Source organism: Camelus dromedarius, chromosome 36, assembly GCF_036321535.1.
Source record: "Camelus dromedarius isolate mCamDro1 chromosome 36, mCamDro1.pat, whole genome shotgun sequence".
NCBI classification, from domain to species: domain Eukaryota; kingdom Metazoa; phylum Chordata; class Mammalia; order Artiodactyla; family Camelidae; genus Camelus; species Camelus dromedarius.
The window spans coordinates 12,543,573-12,562,181 of NC_087471.1; the positions used below are offsets into that span (position 1 = coordinate 12,543,573).

At 52.7% G+C, this 18,609-nt stretch overlaps 1 protein-coding gene across 2 annotated transcripts in view; it reads left to right on the plus strand.

Annotated features, from left to right (window-relative positions):
* Positions 1 to 732: 732 nt before the first annotated feature.
* MFAP3L (microfibril associated protein 3 like) overlaps positions 733 to 18,609 on the plus strand; it is a 28,966-nt gene continuing 11,089 nt past the window's right edge. The window contains exons 1-2 of one of the 2 annotated variants that reach the window (XM_064482510.1): positions 733 to 813; positions 14,588 to 15,001. In XM_064482510.1, coding sequence (XP_064338580.1) covers positions 14,716 to 15,001 — 286 coding nt within the window. In that variant the 5' untranslated portion in view covers positions 733 to 813; positions 14,588 to 14,715. Of the gene's footprint in view, positions 814 to 14,587; positions 15,002 to 15,143; positions 17,160 to 18,609 lie in introns of those variants that run through there. The other variant, XM_064482511.1, reaches the window with a different exon arrangement.

Sequence of the window (18,609 nt, forward strand, 5' to 3'; positions counted from 1 at the left end):
CGCCGCAGCCCGAGGGGGCGGGGGCGGAGGGCGTGGTCTTTCCCGGGGCGTGGTCGGCCCGGGGGCGGAGCCCGAGGAGGAGCGGGTCCCGCCCCAGCCGCGCGCGGTCCGGCAGATCCCGACAAGGGCGGCCGACACTGCGGGGCCGGGCCCCTCAACTTCCGCAGGCGCCTTGGAAAGCCCGTCGCCCTGGTGGGAAAAGCACCACAGTGTTCGCTAGAAAAAACTTAGAAACCACAGTCAGAAAGGGGGCGGCAAGAGCCCCGAGCCCGCCTCTCCGAAGCCGCCGGGGACGCCTGCTCCTGCGGCTCCGCGCGCGGCGGGGCGCTGACGGCGCGGGCTCGGCGGCCGCACGGGGCCCGGCTCGGGGTAGGTCCGGGATCGCGGGCCGGGGCGGGAGCGGCGGGACCTGCACGCCCGCGCCGAGCGAGCGCCGGCCGGTGACAGCGGGGCGCGGGGTCCCGCCGCGGGACCGCGCGGACCGAGGGGCCGCACCCGGCCCGGCCCCTCCTCCGCGGGCGGGTCCACCGCCCCCGGCCCCGCCGCCCGCCCCGCCCCGCCGCGCTGCCGCGAAGACCCGGCGGCGCCGCGCCGCGCGCACTGGGCATGCTCCGCCCGGCCGCCCGGCTCGGCTGAGGGAGGCTCGGCTCCCGCAGGCTCGGCGCGCCCGCAGCCCGCAGCGCCGCCGGCGCGGGGACGGAGGCGGCCGCCGGGGAGGCTACCGGGCGTCGGCACGGCGCGGCGCGGCGGGGCTCCCGGGCTGCCCATGGCGAGGGGCGCGCGGCGGCCGCCGGGCTGGCGAGGCGGCTTCAGGTTAGTCGGGTTAGCGGGGCGCCGGCGGGCCGGGGCGCGGGCGGCGGGCGGCGGGGATCCCCGCACCGCGTGGTGGCCGAGTCGCCGCCGGGGCCGCGCAACTTTCGGGCACTCGGGCTGCAGGAGCCCGCAGCCGGGACTGCGCGCCGGGCTCCGGGGTCGCAGGATGCTTCGGGGTCCTCGCGGGCGGCATCCTGGAGCGGCGGCGGAGGGACAGCGCGCCCCAGGCTCGTGCCGTAGTCCTCCCGCGGCGGGGAGCGTGCTGTCCACTGCGCGCTGCCGAGGCGCCTCCCGGCCTCCGGGGAGAGGGGCCGCCGAGCCGCGGCAGGGCCTTCGCCGACTCCGGGTCGCCCGGGTCAGCGGGCCTCCGTGTCCCCTGGACGGGAGGGGGCCGCACTGGCCCCGGCCCCGCAGGCCTGGAGTGCAGGTGGTGCGTCGGGAGCCGGGCGGCGCCGCGTCCTGGTGCCGCCGCGTCCTGGTGCCGCAGGGGTGCGGGGAGCCGTGGGCGCCGCGAGCCGCCGCCTCCACTGGAGTTTGTCGCATTTGAGTCCACAGCAAGTTAACATCGAATTGCCTGATGGCGTGAAATGGGGAAATGTGCTTCATCGGCTTAAAAAACAAAGTAATTGCAGGGCTGATTTATTTTAAGCTCGACCATTAACCGGCCTTCCCTTCCAAAAAAACTTGAGCTTGCAAGTCGCAAGACGCATAAAGCAAGCTAACAGAAAAGGGTGTTTGCAAGGTCCAGTATCCGCTCACACCGTGGAAAATACTGTGGTTGAATTGTCATACTTGTTAAAGAAAAGGTGGGTTACTGTAGCACTGCAGCAGTCTTTATTTTGCGTTATTTTAGCTTTATATTAAGAACTTGAAAACGTTGCATTGCAGACGCTCAGTGTTTTTTGTAAAGTTCTCACTTTTATTTCTAAATGAAACACTTTTTTTTCCAGTTGCTACTATGCTGAACATAGTAAAAATTGTTCGGGATGAAATGCAACATGAAAGTATATTTTTAGGAGGGAGTAAATTAGAACAATGTAGTTCTACTGGGCGTTTTACTTTTATGGAAAATGCAATTTATTGGTCCCACTGCTGTTTGTTCCTAAAACATTTAGTTCCATTACTACCCTCAGGGTTACCCCGTTTTAGGAGCAAGGCAAACAATCCTTATTCTAGTGGGAACTAGTTCTACCTCTAACTAAAGCTGTAATTCTCAAGCTGGTTTTCCTGAGTACCACTGAGCAGTGGGTTCAGTTGTTTTATTTATTAAGCTTATTACAAAGCGTCTTGTTTGCGTCTTCATAGACCTTAATAGACTTTTGAGGTGTATTAACTTTTCGTTGGGTGGCAAGCAGCTTTGAATGTGTGTTCTCGCCCCAGATGCCTCCAGCTCTCATTCCAGATACTGCAGATAGCTCCCCACGTGGGCTCTGTGCCGCGCCTGTAGGTGACCCAGACATACTAGCAGGGACAGCCTGAAACATCCCGACAAAGGCGACGGCATGACTCCTCTTTCTGCACATTAGGCCTGCGGTCCTCTGTCTTAGCCAGAGGGTCTGGGCAGTGGTGTTCATTGCTCCTAAATGTCCTTCTAAATATCTTTGTAGAAAAATTTAGAATTTTGAAAAACCCAACATAAATACTGAGAAATTGGGCTTCTGTTTTCTATGAAAATGCATCAAGTTCAGCATGGATGTACAGCTTACCCTGCATAGCAGGGCCAGTTTCCTCCAGCTGCATTCTCCAGTGGGTGTTAGGCCCATCTCCCCTCACCCTTGACTTTCCCTGACCTGAAGGAAGCAGCGAGTTTCCCCTTTGTGAATGTCAAGGTAATGTCAGGCCCCTTTCTTGATCTAAAAACCCTACCTGTTTTTCCAGCATTGAAGGCCCATTTCAATACCACTCTTGACTTTGGAAGCTCCACATTCTCCTCACCTAAAAGTAACCAAACCAGCAGGATTTAAGTTGATAAGGGGTTTAATTATTGCTAATGAAGAAACAAATAGAGTAGACTTTGCATTCACTTTGGGAAACAGGTGATAATTTCTTTTCTTTGGTCGCGAATCATCAGGTTCTTGCAGCTCCCCGCCAGGCATGCGGTTTTACCTGTGATTGCACGCCCTTAGGCTTCTGTACTGCGTAGTGTTGTTAGTCACATTAGATCCTCCAGGCAAACTATTGCCTTAAAAACAGCTTCCCTCATCCATGTGACCTCAGTTTACTCAACTCCTTGAATGACTTGCAGTTTAAACACTTGAGGCCACTTGAACTTCGCTTAATTTGAACTTTCTGTTCTGTTTTTTTTTTTAATGCAAGGACTTCCAGATACTGATATCGAAATAAATACTGTGCCACAGTTGCTCTTAACCCTCAGCACAGTGCAGTCAGGTGTGTTAGGCAAGTATCCGCGTTTTGCGATTCAGAAACAGTGCAGGTAACGCCACTTCCCTAATTCAGCATCTAACCAGCCATTTGGGGTGTGACTTGCCCTTTCCAGCCAAGCCCAGGAGGACACGTCTGCTGCAGGGTGGGTGACAGCTGTGAGGCTAGGTGCTCTGGCTTGCTGGTTTAAATATAAGATATTCAATCATTCTTTCCAAACCTATTTGTTCAGCTTCTTTTAGGTACAAGGGCTTAATATCTGTCATGTAGAAACATATCGTCTAGTTGAATTGACCTCTCTGTGTGTCTGGAAAACCTCATCTGAAGAAATCTTCTACCTTAGTGTTTTGAGAGTGGCTCCACACTAAACTGAACTACGTGCACGAAAAATCAGAAAGAGAAAACGGGTTTTTCAGATGACGTGGTAAAGGAAGCCCTGGCCTGGCAAAACCCCATACTGGGAACAGCAGTTAAGACTTGATTACAACTTGTCTTGGTGACAGCAGAACTGTAAAACCATATTGGATTGCTTCCATTTGCATAACTTTGAAAGATTTTTACCCAAACTTCCATAGATAGTGATGCAGTAATTACTGTTTTCCTCCCTAAAGGACAAGCTCAGTGTACACGGCTCTGTGTGTCTTGAGCCTCCCCGCCCTCAGTCTCTGGGGTACGTGCTCCTTGGTCTCTGGTTAGTCCTTTTTTCCCTGGATTCCCACCTTGTCTTCTCATCATGTGACCTGCTGTGTTCCGTCTGGGTGATTTACTTTTCCTCACGCCTGCATCAGTCACCCACACGCCAGTGTCTCCAAATCTGGATCTTCAGATAAGCCCCACACATCTGTTCATTCGCTAACTCATTGATTCATTCAACAAACATTGATAACCTGAGAGCTTACAATCTAGTGGAGGGTCAGATGTGTGAAGTTCTGGGTGAAGATCAGCGAGAAAAGGAGTGTCTCGGGCTACCTGGGGAGCCCTGTTTGGCTTTGAACCAAAACTTGAAGGCGAAGTAGGGGTTTGGCGGATGTGTGAGGTTATGGACGGCAGTGCGGCCGGAGCACAGAGGTGCCGAGGCAGCTCCAGGGGCTGGGGGAAGGTACGGGAGGCGGAGGGGTGAGGGAGCTCCAGGGATGAGGTCGGAGACGGGGTGGGAGTCAGGGCATTAAGGGTCATGCATGCGTTGCTGCCAACTTCAGTTTTACCAAGTCCATGAGCACATGGACTACGTGTAAATCACGTCTCTCAGCGTCAGCCCACTTCAGCAACAGCACAGTGTGTGGGTTGGGGGCAGGTCAGCCAGGACTGGGTCCATCAGTGTGATATTAGGGGGATGCGCACTTGAACCGGATTGAACCTGGACGTGGCAGCCATGCGGGAAAGGAGGCATCTGAACTCCATGCAGCTGGACCGTCCATTAGGTGTGTGACATCAGGAGTAGGGTGATGCCTTCTCGAGAGATTGTGGGCAGCTCTCAGGGGCCTTTATACAGAACGCAGGGCATTGCAGTACCAGAGAAACCAACTTCACCACCATGTGCTTAACCAGGGGGACCTGAGGCCAGGAGGGGCGGGACAGCCCATACACAGGACTTCATGTGAGGGAAGAAGTCATAAGTGCACAGACTTGGTAGGAAAGGGTGGAAGAAGGAAAGAAGGAATTAATTCCCTGCTGCTTGTCCAGCTTCTGGACAGAAGTTTGGGGCCAAGGGACTGGAAGGAAATCAGTGTGGGTTGGACTTCCTAACTCTGGATTTAGAAGGTAGGTAGCTCTTTTAGAGGCTGTACTGAAGTTGTCTCTCTGATCAGTGGGAAAGAGAAAGCTTAAAGAGTATATTTAAATATCAGCCCAAACCTTTCCTTCCATTGAGGATTTGAGTTGGCTGATGGTTCAAGGAAGAGTGTAAGGGAAGGGTTTCCTCCTTTAAAAAATGAGTGGATTGGAGGAATCACTTGTTGACAGGGCTGGAGGTGGCAGGCTGGGGTTCAGTGTTAGGGGACAAGATGGCACACCTCTGTTCCCACATCTGTGCCCTTCTGTACCCTCCCGAATCGAGCGAGAGCCCTGTGGTGTTTGTGGCAGCGGGGACCATCCCAGGTTGGCCAGTGAGCTCCTCTCTTCCGAGAAGCCAGGCTGCCCGGTGAAGAGGCAGGTGGGTGTACAGTGACCATGCCTTCTTAAGGACGCAGAGCCCACCTTCTCACCTTGGCAGGAGAAGGTGTTTGGGTGAAGGCTGCACAAGTGTTTGGCTCCAAGCCTCACCCAGGATTTCTTCTGGGTCTTCACACCCCAGGGTGGCAGTGGGGTGGCTTAAACTGCCAGGAAGCCTTGAACTTTCTTGGGTCGCTGATGCTGTTGTTAACTTCATCTTGTAAATTTTTGCTTTTCTACTAAAGCCAGGGCTGGCCTGCGTTGCCCGTTATGGCTTTGCTGGAGGGAAAGTCTCAGACCTTCAAGGTTTGGATAGCCTCAGATGACTTGGCCTCTGAGTGAGTCTGCCTCTTGTTAGACTTCCCAAAGGTAGCCTGGTTTTCTCCATTTTAAAACACTTGAGGAACTTGAAATTAGTTTCCAGAAAGCATCAGAGTACTACCAGTCCCCTGCTTCCCTGGGGACTGGGCATTTCTCCCTGTCCGTCTGACCCCAGGACCCATAGTGGACTTTGCACTCCCTCCTGCCTTCGTCGGACATCCCGTCCCTTCCTCCGGGTTTTGGCGTCTCCCCTCCTTTCCCTGGGGTGATAGACTGTCTGTCTCAAAGTCCTCTTGGTCATGTGCCCTAAGAAGCCGCTGAGGCTGTCTAAATAGAACTTCTGGAGGAGGGCCCTGACAAGCAGCATTCTCCAGCTGGGCAGGCACAGCAGATCCTCTACATGAGTCTTGCTGAAACACGCTGTAAAAAACACGTAGATTTTTATTTTAAATTAGCGGGCTGTGTTGATTTCCACCCCTGCTTGCTAAACTAAGCCTTTCCTCCCGCTGGGAAAACTGTCCCGTCTCCTTTATTCACCCTTCAGGACTTGGCCAGCCCCAGGGAACATTCTGTGACCTTCCCAGCTGGCCCTGTGAATTTCTGCAGTATTTACCCAGTTTAGTACTTAATTGCATATTGTTTGTTTGCAGGTATCACCGAGATTGTAAACGTCTTTAGGGTAAAGACCTAGTCTTAAAAATTTTTTTAAAGAGCCACCGCAGTTGGAACGAAACTGATACTAGTGGCCTCTGAAGTGCTTTGAGTTCAGCTTCATTGAGCTGACCCGTCCTGGTTGTTTTTATGGCCCACGTGAGGCTGACTACCCAGCTGAGAAGCCAGTCAGCCTGCAGGGCCTTCTCCCGTCAAAGCTGAGAGGAAGCAAAGCCTGTTTCAGAGATTCTAGGGGGAAACCACTGAATCCACGCTTCCAGCTTTCTTCTGATGTGTAGTTGAGGTAATTTTCCGTAGTGGCACACTGAAACAACTTTTGGAGAAGATTGACCTTAGGATGCATGCAGTAAAGTCAGCCGAACGGTTATTCAGGTCCAGCCAGACTTTGAAAAGTACTGCTCCATGTACAAAATTTTAAATAATAATAATGGTAAAAATAAGTAATCACAATGTTTTAAAATGATCATTCTGACAGTTTGGATGTTAATGGCATTTAGCGAGGTTGTCCCGGGAGTGGACACCGTGGGCAGGTGACAGGAGCCCCGGGGTGAGGTCAGGAGACGAGGTTCTAGAGGGGCGTCCACAGGGGTTGGTCTCTGCCTCTTTCACTGTCAGTGTGGACAGAACACCAGGCCTTCCCCGCGCCGTGGGGTCCTAGCGAAGCTCAGATGGGATGACGTCTGTGGGTGTGTCTCGTGGACCATAAATGCCAGGTGAGTTTGAGGGATGTGTTGTCACGCTGTTTGTAAGAGTTAAGTCAAGTAGGGTTTCAATTACAGGATCTCTTTCCCCTAAGATCAGTTCTTGGGGAGAGTCTGTTAAGAACACTTGTGTGGCTCAGAGGAACGTACCCTGTATAGTTGCACTTTGTGATGATGAACTGGTAAAGAAGGAAGGGAGAAAAGCTCCTCAACTGCCCTCTCCAGTTACCGAGCGGGTTTTCTCCAGTAGATGAGATTTTTATTCTGATGAAAGAAGAAACCCCGGGTGGGCCAGTTCCTCTGCTGTGACTCTGAATGGCCTTAATCAGACACCAGGGAGACAAGGAGCGAGGGACGATGGTTTTGATTTTTGAAATAGAAATTAAATTTCATTTCTGCAGTCCCCTAAACCCTGTATTTCAGGCGTAGGACGGAGTCCCCTGAACGCTTCTCCCCTGCCCAGCCCGAGTCCCCTGACGGATGGGCCAGACCCCACAGCCTCTGCTCCCGAGCAGTGTGGGGAGGCCCCCGCCTCTCCCTGCAAGGGAAGGCGTGTTCTGAGACTGGGTTCTAAGGAAGTCTTGGTTTATATGCTAAAGTTAGTTTTGTGTATGAAGCACGTGCAGAACATCTCCAGCAGTGGGCTTGTGATGAAAAACCAGAAGAATCGAAGGTTGGCTGAAGTGGATGAGCCAGAAACAGAAATTAATTGGCCCAGAATGAAAATCTGACTCTCCCTGTATACATACTCCGAAGAGTAGGGAGAATGTTTTTGAAAGGACACTTTTTTTTAAAGCAGGGTAGATGCTGAGGAAGAAAAAATCTTGTGGTAGAGACGGGCAGAGAAGGACGGAGCAGCTCGAGGTGCCGCTGGGCCTGCTTTGGGTCCAGTGCAGAGTCTAGTGGTCACGCATCAGAGATGAGAGGGAAGGCCCGCCCGGCGTCCTCACCCTCTAGTCTGCATTGTCACCTGATCGGGAGCTGGTTTGGTGGCATGAAGGCCCCGTCCACCAGTGTATCGTCCCGTTTGTATTCAGTTCCTAGGTTTGGTTTATTCCCTGGACCGTCAGATTTCCGAGGAAATATGTCTCCGATCAGTGACGGATTTACAGTAATTGGGCCCCAGACTGTTTCAGCCTGTCCAATTAGAATGAGAATTGGAAGAAGTTAAATACACACGAAAACATCAATAAAGTCTTCTGAAAGATGTGCCTGTGATTGCAATAGCCCTCCTCACGAGACTCGGGTGCTGGAGCCTCCGTGGCACCAAGAGGCGTTCCCGTAACGTTGGGCCTGATGTGGGCGTGAGCCTGGTTCTGAGGTTCTGTGGCCCTGGGCCATCACGTACCTTCTTTGGCCTCCTTTCTGATCTGGTATAAAAAACCACCAGAACACCTTTGAGGAAAGATGCCCAGGTTTCTCCAGATCTCACGCTGCTCTTGTCCTGTGAGCGGGTGTGTCTTCATCCTGCGTGATCACGGCCGTGGTGCCTGGAGAGGAAAGCCTGTGATGCTGTGCTTTTTCTCATCCTCCTTTTTTAAACATACTATTTGTGGGAGCTTTAGTCGATAGGATTCTTACTTTTAATCAGAAAAACATACCAGGTGGAAAAAATAGGGTGGAGGTGCAAGAATGGTTTCTCAGTATTATACCCCGTCAGAAATGAAGTGTCCCAGAGGTGGCGTCTCGGGGGCAGATGTTCACTTTTAGGTTTGAGAAATTGCTTTAAAACAGACCCGTTTTTGAAAAGGCGGTGCCTTAGCTTCATTAAGGAAATAGCAGAGCTTACAACCTTGGACCGCCTGGGGCTCCTGCGTGGTGCCGCCGCGGCGGCCGCCGGGCCCTCTGATGGGGGAGCTGCCCCCCACCTTGTAATTGTGGACTTACTTCATCTGCCACCTTGCAGATTCTGGGATGGCAGGTGAGGCCTGTATCTGACCGGTGTGCCCACACCCCCGGCACGTGCCTGGCACCCTGGGCTCCTCAGGTACCGGCACTGACTGGGGTTGGTCTCTCCGGGTGTGTCCAGAGTGACCTGAGCAGGGTGCACTTCATCCTTCGTGGAGCCGTCATGTCTGCCATCTGAGTTCGGAACTACCTCTGTGTGATGAGAATCCTCCACAAACAGATCCCCAGACATGTTCGGGGAAGAAAGAAGGACCACGCGAGCCTCCCTCTGTCACGGGGCTTTGGGCGCGGAGACAAAACCGAGCTGACTTAGAACATGAATGACGTGCCCCTGGGCGGCGGAAGTCACCGCGGGGACTTGCTGCCCTTGCTCCACACAGTTCCTGATGTTTGGCTTCGGATTCCGGTGGGTCATATTCAGACATCCCCTTAACTACCTGAAATCTCAAATTACAGGAGAAAGAATGGACCGGTGGGAATTTTGTTGGAATTTTTCTTTAAAATTGCAGAAGAAAATGACTTTGAAACCCTGTTTTTAAAAATGGCGAGCATGGGCGGTAGGTTTTCATTGATTATGATGCTTAAGAGGGAGCGTGAGAGAAGGCGCAGAAAGCTGTCCGGAGCTGAGGTGGCCCCGGCCAGCTCCCCGCCTTGCACGGTGGCATCTGTGACAGAGTGGCTGCCCTGGCGCCTCTCACTGCACGGGATGCTGGGGGTTCCCGCCGGGTCTCAGGAGTCGGGACCTGTCAGGGACGTGTCTTGATCTAAAAGGCAGCCTCAGGGCCCAAGGCATCATTTATGCACAAATGAAAAAGTAGTGGTGACTCTCAGTAGATGTTGTGACAAAATCAGTTGTTGTGGGTATGAAATTATCCAGCACAGCTGATGAGGAAATACCAGCATGTCCACTGCCAAGAAAGAACAATCACGAACATTCATCTGGTTCAAAACACCCTGAAACAAGAGGCCCTTTTCCTCCCAGCTCCAGAAATGCACGGTCAGTGGTCATGTTCTGTTACAGGTGAGGAGCCAGCAGATAAGACTCCACCAAGCATGGTGTTTAAATACTTTTAGATAAAATGCAGTTGGTGGGAAGGCAGGAAGGGGTCGAGTTAAAGAAAGGACCTGTGGTGTTTGCTAAGTGTTTTCTCTTTTGTTCCATTTATAAAAAATCAGGGATTCTATGAAGGTTTTCCCAAAGGCCCTGAGCAAACGCGTGAACCTTAACAATCCTCCCATTGTGGCTGTTCTGTTGAGCCCGGGTTTGGGGATCTGTGGCCTTTGTTGTATTTTGAAGGACTGCATGTTAAGCTGCTGGATTATAGTCCTCGTGGTTAATTCTTTGTGGCTGAAATGTCTCTCCCAGCGTTCCAGTGTTGTTGACTGAACTTTTCAGGATGCTGTCTGCGAAGTCGGCCAGGCTGCGCCAAGTCCATTTGTGGGATGTTTCCCTGGTGTCCAAAGGGACATGATGTCTCCACAGTCTTCTGGCCCCTCCCCTGGGAGTTACTCTTCTCTTTCTTTCTTTCTTTTTTTTTTTTAAATGAGGTAGTTAGGTTTATTTGCTTATCTTTTTGATGGAGGTACTGGGGATTGAACCCAGAAGTGTAATTTCAGTAAACGATGTGTTATGTGCTGCGTCAGTAACTTATTTTTCAAGCTGAGTAACACGTACGTGCTTTGTGCACACTTGATCGTGAATCCTTGTGATCGTCCTTACCTGGCAAGTGCTGGGCCACAAACACCCAGGCCAGGCCGTAAGGGTGGTTAGACCCAGAATGCTGGCCCTGTCTCTCCGAAACCTGAGGCCATGCTCTTAGGCATTCTGTGTCCAACTCCCTGCAAAAGGAAACCATGAGATGAGCCAAGTAAAGGAAGCGTCGGCATAGTTGTGCAGGGCTGAGCTGTCTCCAGCCCTGCGGCTCCTGCTGGCCAGTCCCGGGAGACTGTCCTGGGCAGAAAGGCACCACAGTCCACCAGGAGCAGGGAAATCTGTGGCTCCAAGGAAACTCTTACCTCTCCTGCCGAGGAAGTCTGTAGTCTGAAGCAGATTCATCACCCCGAGTACCTCTTCTGTGTCATTGTCCACAGAGCTGGCCTAATAATTGCTGCTTTCGAAGAGAGGGCCATCCGTTCAGCAGTTCACTGGGCATCTAAAGTGTATGGGTGACTTCAGACACACAGACAGATGAGGCAGACGGCACAGGCAGGATGGTGTTGGCTGCATACGTGGGACAGAGTGAGGTTTACAAGTAGACTCACTGTTTTTGACAAGAGGGCAAGATAAGCCATCGAAGGAAGTGTGGTCCTTCCTACAGACGGCGCTGAAATGACTGGATATCCACGTGGGGGGAAGACGAGCCTTGGTCCCTCCCTCAGCCACGCACAGAAATAGCCGGATGTATCCGTGTGAAAGCTAAAATGGGAGGAACACGGGGAACTTGTGGTCGTGATGGTAACATTCTTTATCTTGTTTACTGTTGTGGTTACATGGGTGTATAAATTTGTCAAAACCTATTGAGATGCATACCTGAAATGGATATTTTTCTTTCTCTTTTTTTTTTTTTTTTTTGAAACTGACATATAGTCAATTACAAGGTGTCAGTTTCTGGTGTACAGCACAGTGTCCCCCAGTCATTCATGTACTTACATACATCCTTGAAACGGATGGTTTTCTTAATTTGTAAATTATACCACAGTTAAGTTGATTTTAAAAAGAGAAATCAGATCTTGTCACTCCCATGCTTAAAATTTTCCGGTGAATATCAGATAAAATCCAGATTCCATACTCTGTCCTCAAAAGCCCTCGGTGATATTGTCTATGTCTCTGAGCCGTCTTGCAACACCCTGTTTGCTTTTGTTTTTCCTTCTTCCCGGAATGCTTTTATCCCAGGTCTAGGTGTGGCTGATCCCCAAAGAGGCCCCGGCTCCAGGGCCACCTCCTCAGGGAAGTTCTCCCTGATTGCCTAACTCAGTGTTCAAGTGCATCGGGGTGCGCTTTCCAAAGCATGCATCATGAGCAGAAGTTCTCATTTACGTGGTTTTTACTTATTGTCGGCTGTTCCCATGAGAATATAATCTCCATATAACACGAAAGATCTGTCTTGCCATCTCTATCTCTGGGACCTAGAATGTTGTCTGCCCAGAGTAGGTGTTCGGGACTTTTTCTTTGAAGTACAGTCAGTTACAACACGTCAGTTATGTCTGATGTAGGCTTAATGTCCCAGTCGTGCATTTACATATGTACATTTGTTTTCACATCCTTTCCCATTCTAGGTTATTGCAGGACACTGAATGTAGTTCCCTGCACTGCACAGCAGGACCTTGCTTATCTTCAGGACTTACTTCTGAGGGAGTGAGAAGGGTGAGGAACTCAGAGGCTACAAAGTGGCAGTGCAGGGACTCAGAAGTGCTCAGTAAAGAGATGTCCACATGTGATGTGTGTTGTCGGGTGGTTACAGGGACGGTGCTGGGACCTGGGGAGAGACTGGAGACGGGCAGATCCCACTGGAGGCTTCTTCACCATTTCTGGTGAGGAGACAGGTCCAAACCCGGGCTCAGAGAGGGGGCCCAGAAAGGAGGGAACAGCCCGAGCAGCATTTAAGAGGTGGAACTGACACCATGTAATTACTGAGGGGTGAGGGAAGCCATGGAATTGAGGGCCGTGCCCACCACAGTTGAGGATCCCGGAGACATGGCTTGGTTAGCGGGTTAGGTGAGTTCGGTCTGGAGACGTTTGATGCGAGTTCCCCCCCAGCACCCTGGTGAAGATGTCCAGAGGGCAGTTGGTGCTACTTGTCTGCAGTGCAGGGAAGAGTCAGGACTGAGGATGTGGACTTGAGTTACTAGGTCGTAGGTGGTGGTGAAGGCGGGGGGACGGAACTTCGTAAAGGCTGAGGGTGGAAAGATGGCACCCTCAGGGTTGCTGACCTGCAGGACTGGGGAGAAGACGGCAACTGGTAAAGGACAGTGGCAGAGGGGAGGGTAGAAGCCACGGAAGGGGGAAGTGGCAGGAACCACAGCTGATGGTGGCATTTGCTACAGATTTGGTAAGAAAGAGACTGAGCCCTTGGCAGCTGGGAGTGACCGGGGACAGGAGAGCTGCTTCAGGGAGGAACAGGCAAAGTGCAGAGCACGTGGAGGTGAGAAGATGCGGAGTGCCTCCCACGGGGCAGGAAGATGGGCAGGGAGTTCACACCCGCACCTGCACGCCCCGCAGTGGGGGCGTGGGGTAGGACCACCGCTGGGCTAAGGTGCTGATTCTGCAGTCAAAGGGACTGTCAGCATCATGGGGAGAGGACACCGGACCTGAGGCTCAGGTGGCCAGCTGTCCCCGAGGGCTGGGCTGGGGCCGGTGATCGTCCCTTTATTTTTGCTGTAACAACATGGTTGGAGGATCCTCTCTGGCTGTGCCCCAGCCCCTGGGGTGTAGGGGCCAGGACGACAGGGGATTGGCTTGATCATGGTTGTGTGGAGGCAGAAGGACATGGGGTGAGGGTGCGGGGCGTGGGGTCTGTGCACTCCGGTCCAGACGAGACAGAAGCGGAGCGTGCCGGCCAGGGTAGGAGGGAAAGACTGGAAAAAACAGGAAGGCTGGGAGGCCCAGCGAGGGGAGTAAGAGGCCTAGAAGAGGGTGGGGGTGCAGTTAAAGATGGTTGTTGAGAACTTCAGAAAGACCTGGAACTTCAGAATTCAGAACTTGCAGAGAAGAAAGGTCCCGGGTGTGGCTGTGTGGTTAGTGGATGAGATGAAGGCTCAAGGTGTAGGGGGAGGCTAGAAGAAGTGCAGCCCCCGTCACATCACCCCCTGCATCCTGGGAGGCAGGCGAAGATGGAAACCAAGGAATCCAGTGAGTGACCGGGGTGGGAGGGAGGGTCACCAGGAGCAGGGGCAGCTGGATGCCGTGAAGCTCCAAGAGTCGGGGCGGGTGCCTGGCGGGGAGTCCAGGGTCCTGGGAGCCCTCGGGGGGACGGGGGCTGCTGGGCTGACTCTGGTCGAGCCCTTCCTGTGTGGCCAGGCCCACGTGTGCACCGAAGTAGCCAGAGGTCACGTCCACCAGCAGAGAGGTTGAGGGGCCCCGGTGAACCATCAGGTCGTCCACGATGGGGACAGCTGGCGGGTGGAGAGGGGCGTTGGGGTGCTGAGTAAAGAAGCCTGGGTCCTACGTATAAAATAGATAAACAACAAGTGTATACTGTACAGCACAGGGAGCTGTATTCAGTATCTTATAGTAACTTATGGTGAAAAAGAACATGAAAACGATTATGTGGACGTTCCTGTGTGACTGCAGCCTTGTGCTGTGTGGCAGAAACTGACACAACGTTATAAACTGACTATAGTTCAATAAAAATGTGTTTCTTAAAAAAAAGAAGCCTGGGTCAGCCTTTGGGCCCCTTGAAGCCATGTGATGTAAATTCCACCTGTTCCTACTGAGCATTGTCTGTTTCAGTAGCAAAAATAACAGAAGTATATTGTCATGATTTCTGTGAAAAACACAGCTGAACGTCTGGAACGTCCCCTGAATTTGTGTGCTGTTTAAAAATTACCTACATTTGCATTTTAGCTGGGTTCCAACGTTTGATAAATAATAATTAAAAGTATGAATACTCATATTTATGTGTCAAATTTTTTTTTAACAGGATCTTAACCAAGAGCCCTCTCTATGGCTCCAGGACGAGCTGGTCCCTCGGCCTGCTGTGAGCAGCGTGTTGTCCGGTAGGAGACCCCCGGCCGCTGTCCCTGTCGCCTCACGGAGCCAGCAAGGAAGATGGGCGGGTCGAGGAGCCTCCTGCCTGTGTGCTTTCTGCCTTCTGTGCCCTTCCTAATCCTGGCGTCCACTCTGGCAACTGCTAAGAGCCTGGCCAACAGCACTTTAAGTGGCACGGACGTGGTCGCCGGCTCCGCGCCCGTGGTCACCGCCAGAACCGACCACGTCATCGTCAGGGAGGGGAACAGTGCCTTGATTAACTGCAGCGTGTCCGGCGTCCCCGAGCCACAGTTCAGGTGGTACAATTCCATCGGGAAGCTGCTGGAGGAGGAGGAGCGAGAAGGAGGTAGGCTTCCCGGTCATGTCCAGGGTCATGAAACAGAAGCGGGGACTTTGGGGCCAGCACCCCGTCTCTTGGCTGTTCTTATTCAAGTCATTTAAAAATCTCCTTTTGTCTTGTGTTTCTAAGGCAGGAGAAATATGTATCCGTAAGGACTCAAAGCAGTGATGAATTCGTTTTTTCACTCTGACTCAGAAGACAAAAGGCAAACATTTTACGAGGCCTCTTTAATTTTGTAACAGTGCGCACAGAATGTAGGGGCGAACATTAACATGGCTTTCCCTCAAGTGTATGTTCCAGTTATAGGGGAGTTCTGCTTGGCTTCATGGAACATAAGTTGTTGATCATTAAACGTCAGTTGAATTCATTGACTGTGAATTTAAAGGCCACGCATTTTAAAAGAAGTCTCTGGGCAGGTTCTCACCACCAGCTGGAGATGGTCTGTGCTCCTGGCTGAAGTTGCTAGACTGTCACTGCCGAGGCCAAGAGGGCGGGAGGCCGTAGGAGTGAGAAATGACAGGTGCCCTCGGGAGCGCTTGGCTTCCCAGAAGTGAGTTTCTGGCTTTCCTAAACAGGAGCGCACTTGAGGAAAGGCTGCGGCCGGAGAGGGCACTGCTGGGCTCATCGGAGTCGGCACCCTTCCTGTTTCAGGTGCGAGAGCCCAGCCTGACGTGCTTGGCGCTCGGCGAGGATGTGAGGGGCCGAGGGGGCGGGGTGGAAGGACCGCCCATCTGGCTGAGCCTAAGCCCTCTAACCCCACAGTCTCGGCTCCCGGAAGACCTACATTTCTGACCTCTTTTCCTCGTTTTATCTTAATCACTCTGGAAGAGAACAGAGGCTCCCACGTCTGCCTCCTTAGATGCTCCGTGGATGAATGGGTTGTCTGGGAGGCTCACACCTCTGCCCACAGCCGTGTCCCTGCATCTCCCGTGCAGGTCCTCGCGCTGCTTTTGTCAGCCATTCAGGGATGTGCAGAGCCCCAGGGCTTCGCCCCTCTAGTAAAAGTGTTACAATAGTGAACAGTCTTGCGTGGTTTGGCATGTTTCAGCTACCAGGGGGGAGCTCCCTCCCCAAGTGAAATTACAAGACCACAACTTTCACATCAGAAGGGACCTCAGAGACATTGCCCTTGACGCCCCCCGCCCACGTCCCGGTCCCCACAGCCCCTTCCTCCCAGACCACAGGTCAGAAGGGCTGGAGGTGGTAACCATGGCAACCTGCGCACACGCAGGTCCCTGGGCTCCGTGGGGTCTTTCTGCAGGGCTGGGCCTCTGTGAGGGGTCCCAAGGTGACTGCATGGAGGGGACCAGGGACTCCAGACCGAGCCTGCCTTTCACATGGACCTTGGGGCAGAGCTGGGGCTCTTGAACCCTGGGTCCTGGAGAGGACGAGGACCAGGGAACAGCGGAGAGTCAGGGCCTGAACTTCAGCTGTGACATTTCGAGTGCTGTCCTGGAATCGCACCTGACGGCTGCGAGGAGATGGTGAGAGGTCCCGATGGCTGGTGTTGAGTCAGTCTTGGCCAGAGGACCCCGTGCCTCAGCTGCTCGTCTGCACGTCGGATGGGTGAACGAGGTCACATGGGGCTCACTGTTCTCCTATCTTGTGGCTGCGTGGGGGTGGGGGGGGTGACAAAGCCGTGGCCCAGAGAACCATGCCGTCAAAACCCTCTGGTCCTGTTTGGAGCCAGTGGCCTTGCTGAAAAAGCATTTGGTTGTTTTCAAAATCTCATGAGGGCGACACTCTGCAGATTTTTTCAGAGAACCCGTGATACTAGCACTTGGCGTTCCAGCTCAGCCTGTGTAATTACAGCGCATAGTCACAGTCATTTCAGGACGCAGGTAATGCAGGGTAATACACAAAGCACTGCTGTCAACCAGGCGGGACAGAGGAAACAGCGGGACATTGATCCTCATCATAAAACGTAGCATCGTGGTGCCGCTCGACTACCCGTCGTCTCTGACTCCTCCTTTCTGAGGGGAAGATGCCACATTGTAACCAGGACGTAGCTTTCAGTTTCCAGGCCAACTGGCCGGGGTTTAGGTGGAGCAGCGGCTCGTTAACAGCTCAGCACAGGGGTGACGGGTACAGCGTGGGAAGGGCGCAAGGACCTAGAACGTCACCTGGACGCAGTGGCCTGCTGCTGAAAACAAGCACAACGCGGGTAATTTCCACTAACAAGCACCCCTGGTTATTAAGTCCCTGGACCAAGTGACACACGTTATTTCCTGCACTGGCAGTTAGCGAGACCGCGGGTGCTGCTGACCCTGAGGTACAGGTGTGAAGCAGGTGAGGGGAGGAGCCAGTACCCGACCGAGTGCGGCCGGGCTGGGCTTCAGCTCCCTCCGTGCCTGGGCAGCACCTGCTCCTCCTCCCAGTCTCGGTCGGTGAAGGATGGCTTAGTCCCTGAGACCCACACCCGAGTGGAGGAGGCAGCACCAGGACCCCAGGTGGCATGCGTGCGAGGCGTGCACACCCAGGTGTGTTCAGAGCCTTCCGGCCAGCTGCTCTGGCGCCCAGCCCGTGTGCTTGGCGGTTCCAGGAGCAGCTCATGGATGCTGAGAGGGTGAGGTGGTGCTGCTGGTGCGGGCACCGCGGTCCCAGAAGGCACGGGCTGGCTCCTGGCTCCCACCACTGCTCTGCTTTGCTTCCCTAGTGTTGCCACTTCGATTCCACAGCTTCAGAGATGCTTGTGTGTGACCTGTTCTGGAGCAAGACTTTTTTTATTTTTGGAGTTCTCCAAAGGACATGTTTGAGGGTGTCCACCCATATTACAGAAATAACCCAAAAGTCAGGTGACATGAGCAGCCACCAGTGGCCACAGGACGTGCTGTTTTCAGTCCTCCTTTTGCTGGAAGCGAGTAGGATTATACAGTTGCCAGAAAGTCTAATAAAAAGTCCCCATTATTTCAGGTACTAATGATCCAGTGTATTTTTTTTTAGATTTTTTTTATTGATGTGTAGTTGACTTACAGTGTTAGCCTCAGGTGTACAGCAGAGTGATTCAGTTATACATATACATTCATATATATATTCGATATCTTGTAATAACATGTAATGGAAAAGTAGGGAGTGTATTTTTGCTGTAGCTTCTCACTCTGACTGTAAACCATTCCAGTGCTCATTGGCACCTTTATCAGATGGTAAATAACAGGCATTTCAAGAAAGTCAGCTCCAGAAAAGGCACAGGGCTTGGTAAACACATCTGATGGGTTATCAATTAAGTTGGAAATTCTTCATTAAAGTTGGAGTTTAGGCTTTTCTGTGTATTTGTCTTCCACTCTCCTGCAGCTTCCTGTCACCAAAAGTAATTAAGAATGATCTTTGGAAAGAGATGCACACAGAGTAAGCTGAGCTGAATTGTGCCAAGTTCACGAGGATTTCACAGCTCCTCAACCTCTGCGGAGTTCATCGTTTCAGATTTTGCTTAAGTTTTTGTCACTCTGGTGTTTTTACCGTCTATTTCTGCGAATGTTCTCAGTGGCCTGTGAAGTGCCTTTACCTCCTGCGAGGGATCACCCAGCAAGCTGTGCTGGCTGTGTTTTGACACCAGGGTGTATCACCCCCCATAACATATCCGGGAGGGGTCAGTTCCCACAGCAGTCAGCGCAGAT